The following is a 3610-nucleotide window of genomic DNA, read 5'->3' as shown; positions in this document are numbered from 1 at the left end:
TTTGATCATGAAAAATCGAATGACTAGTGTAGTAATATTTGCAGTACATCAGGTTTCTAATAATTTCGAAAAGGTTCCTACTATATACAGATTTCCAAGGTGGTTTCAGGCTTGAAATCATTCTTTCTAATGATTTTGTTTACTATTTCCTTATACTTTTCCCTTGGCAGGGGAGACCATGTTGATTCTTGTATAAATTATAACGTTGCTATCTACTATCACTCCATGAATAACATAAATCATGACCTAAGGCATATCTTCAAGTCCGAAATATACCCTATATTGCCTACTCTTCCATAAGTTTGTAATTTGAGTGCTGGTTTACCTTTTATTGGTTGTAATTTAGCTATCATTCCCTTATATATATGGTTATATTAGCCTATTGTCCATTAAAACTCTTCTTGCTAGCCTGTATATTTGTAATTTAGCTACTATTCCCTTATATAGTTATACTAGCCTACTATCCATTTACACTTTTCTTGCTAGCCTGCATATGCATAGCTATAAAACTACATAAAACTTCTGTTGCACTACTGTCTTGCCTAAGGTACGACTATGAAGCCAGCCTGCTACCTGCACTGTTCCAATTGATATGCAGCAAATGGTGCCTGCTATTGATGTACCGTTGCTACTGCAGCTTCCTACCACATCCCCTCTCCAATAGCTGCACTAACCCCCCTTCCCCTTCTTACATGTTGCATCCCACTGCACGTGCAACACCCTATTTTAAAATAACTCTACTTACTTTTTTATCCCGATGTTATGTGCATTACTTTTTATAAGTTTTATAACGATTTTCACAAATGCACTTTTTACTTATCTTTAATTGTAGGAATGGAAAAGAAAAAATCCACTAAATTGGGAGCAAGCAATCGACAGTTTCACACTGATGAAACAAGAATTCCAGATTATGAGAGGTCAAGATTGCAAAGGATCAGAGAAAATGTTCTAAAAATGCAAGCTTTAGGGCTGCATGAAAAGGCTATGTCATTGATGGGTCGATATCAAACTGAAAAAGGCAGCCGTGGGAAAATTAATAAAAAGAAAGATGCGGAGGAAGATGAGATATATAGGCCAGACCAAGATTCTGACATTGATGAGCATGAGCATGATTCTTCTTTTGAGGGGACACGTATCAAGGAGACTTTAAGTAATCAAGGCTCCAACTCTAATCGTAAGAAGGTAATTACTTCTAACTGTAATTGAATACTTTTTTTATTTGTAACTACAAAGCAAGTCTCCTCATTATGATTAGCACACAGTAGCATTGGTTTCTTTAATTGAATGACAAATATGTTGGTAAAAACAGCTTTTGCCCATATATATATATATATATATATATATATATATATATATATATATATATATATATATATATATATATATATATATATATATATATATATATATATATATATATTTAATGCATGTTCTACAGATTTTCAAAATGAAAAGAGCTCGAAAAGCAATAGCAATGGCAATGGCTTATAAGAAGCGTCAACAAAAACTTGAGCCCATTTCATCAGCAATAGATACAAATGACGTTGCAGTGCAGCAACCTACTGAAACTGCACTGGGGCTCTCAAGTAAGAGTGACACTCATTTTGAAAATGGCAAGTCATGCTTCCCTTTGTATATTTGAATAATCAAGTCTAATTTGTTTTACTTATTTATTTATTATTATTAATGAACCTTAGTTTACTTGTTGTAAAGTGTTTGGACACTCTAAGTTCATAATCTTGTAAATAAAATTGTTCTGAAACCAAGAAACTAAATCAATATGTTCTTATTTATGACTAAACAATTAGAACATTAAATTAGAGTCTTAAGTTATCATAATTAATTCTGCATTATAAATTGCATGATCTAATCATTACTGTTTGTTCTTTATGCATGGATGTGATTGAAGCTGATTGCTCTAAAAATTTATATTACATTATCTAAATCTACTAGGGCCCAAACTAGTTTATTTATGCATATGGACTGATTTTACACTTAGATTATTTGGATTATATTATTTTCTTATATATTGATAATCTTTAAAATCTTGAATTGAATTGATTGAGATAGATGGAATTGAAAAGTCAAGAAGAGGTCCCTTATGTGTTATAAAGTCCATGGAAGAACTGAAGATGAACGCTTGGAAATTACTTTGAATGAGCATGGTCAACCTGTTGGTCCGGATGATGATACATGCAATGAGTTTATTAGCTTCTTGGGAACAATAGCTCGAAAGGCAAATGTATTACCATTAACTATTCCTAAGTTGCCAAAGTTAAGAAATGAAAAGCAAGATGAACTTTGGGGATATGTCACAGTAAGTTTACATATACCTTATTTTTTTAGAAAATCAATAATGTATGAGCATGATATATTTTATACGCCACAACAACAATATTACTTATTATTGCAATATATATTTCCTTGCATTATCTTTGTTCCTTCACAATTGTGTGTTGTGAGCTTGTTTTTTTTTTTTTTTTTCTCAAAAATTAAAATTAAAAGGGGATTAATCAGCTTATAGTCAAATATAATTGTTACTGAAAGATCCGAAACTATGAATTACGATTAAAATTATAAATCTTGACTAAAAAACCTGATTGGTTATTGTAATTGTTTTAGTATTATAACATATATGGTAATTATCGGTAACTTAGATCAACGAGTAATGCAAATGTTGAATTATGATAATCACATACCAATAATTATGACTTAAATTTCTGTTTTTTTTCTTTAAACTTGATTATCTTTGCAATTATTGACATGTACATTGTTGTAGAAACATTACATTGTCCCAGTTGAGGCTAAAAGATGGGTTTTGCAAGCCATTGGCGCTGCTTGGAGACGATACAAATGTTATTTGAAAAGAGTACACTTTCATAAATATGACAATGATAAAATGAGGTTGATGGATCCACCAAAACGGGTCCCAAAAACAATGTTCAAGGAATTGTTAAGGATTTGGAATGATGAAAAATATGAGGTATTTACACATGTATAAGTCTTATACTCACCTCCCTTCATGATGATTATGTTTTATGAAAAAGGTTATTTAATTAGTTCATTATCTTAATATGTTAGAAACGGTGTATGCAAAATAAAGCAAATCGGTTAGTTGGAAAGGAAAAGAACATTATGCATACTTCAGGACCGAAGAGTTTTGCTAGGGTTCGATATAAATGGGTGAGTTTGTTTGCTTTCTTTTCTCGTCACTTTTATTATTGGTTTATTTCTTCATTAAAATAATTGACAGTCATCACTCTTGTATAGAAAAAGGATAGAAAAACAACACAAAATCCTACTCTAGCTTAAATGTTCATAGAAACACGCAAGGAAAAGCTCACAAAGCGGAAGCCCGGTGATCTAAGGGACAAATTGATTGTAAGATTTATTCTCATTTTATGTGGCTATACTTTTTGCTTTAATTTTGTCACTACTAATTTTTTTTTTCTCGTCTTAAAATGTAGAATGAACTTCAAGATTCAGAGAAGGATGTTGATAGTGTAATTTCCACTATTATTGATTCTGATAACAAGAAAAAGTCTCAGATAAACCTTTATGGAAGGGGTGTTTCATCAACTCAGTTAAAGAAGAAAGCTTTGATGAAGGA

The 3610-nt window shown here is 31.4% G+C and overlaps 1 protein-coding gene across 1 annotated transcript; it reads left to right on the top strand.

Moving 5' to 3' along the window:
• The first annotated feature begins 834 nt into the window (after positions 1-834).
• Positions 835-1206, top strand: LOC110740183. The gene has a single exon (XM_021920660.1). It carries the CDS (start codon positions 835-837, stop codon positions 1204-1206), a length of 372 nt encoding a protein of 123 aa, XP_021776352.1.
• Positions 1207-3610: the final 2404 nt, after the last annotated feature.

The sequence above is a fragment of the Chenopodium quinoa genome, unplaced genomic scaffold, assembly GCF_001683475.1.
Source record: "Chenopodium quinoa cultivar QQ74 unplaced genomic scaffold, ASM168347v1, whole genome shotgun sequence".
NCBI lineage: Eukaryota > Viridiplantae > Streptophyta > Magnoliopsida > Caryophyllales > Amaranthaceae > Chenopodium > Chenopodium quinoa.
This window is presented reverse-complemented; position numbering and strand designations above follow the sequence as displayed.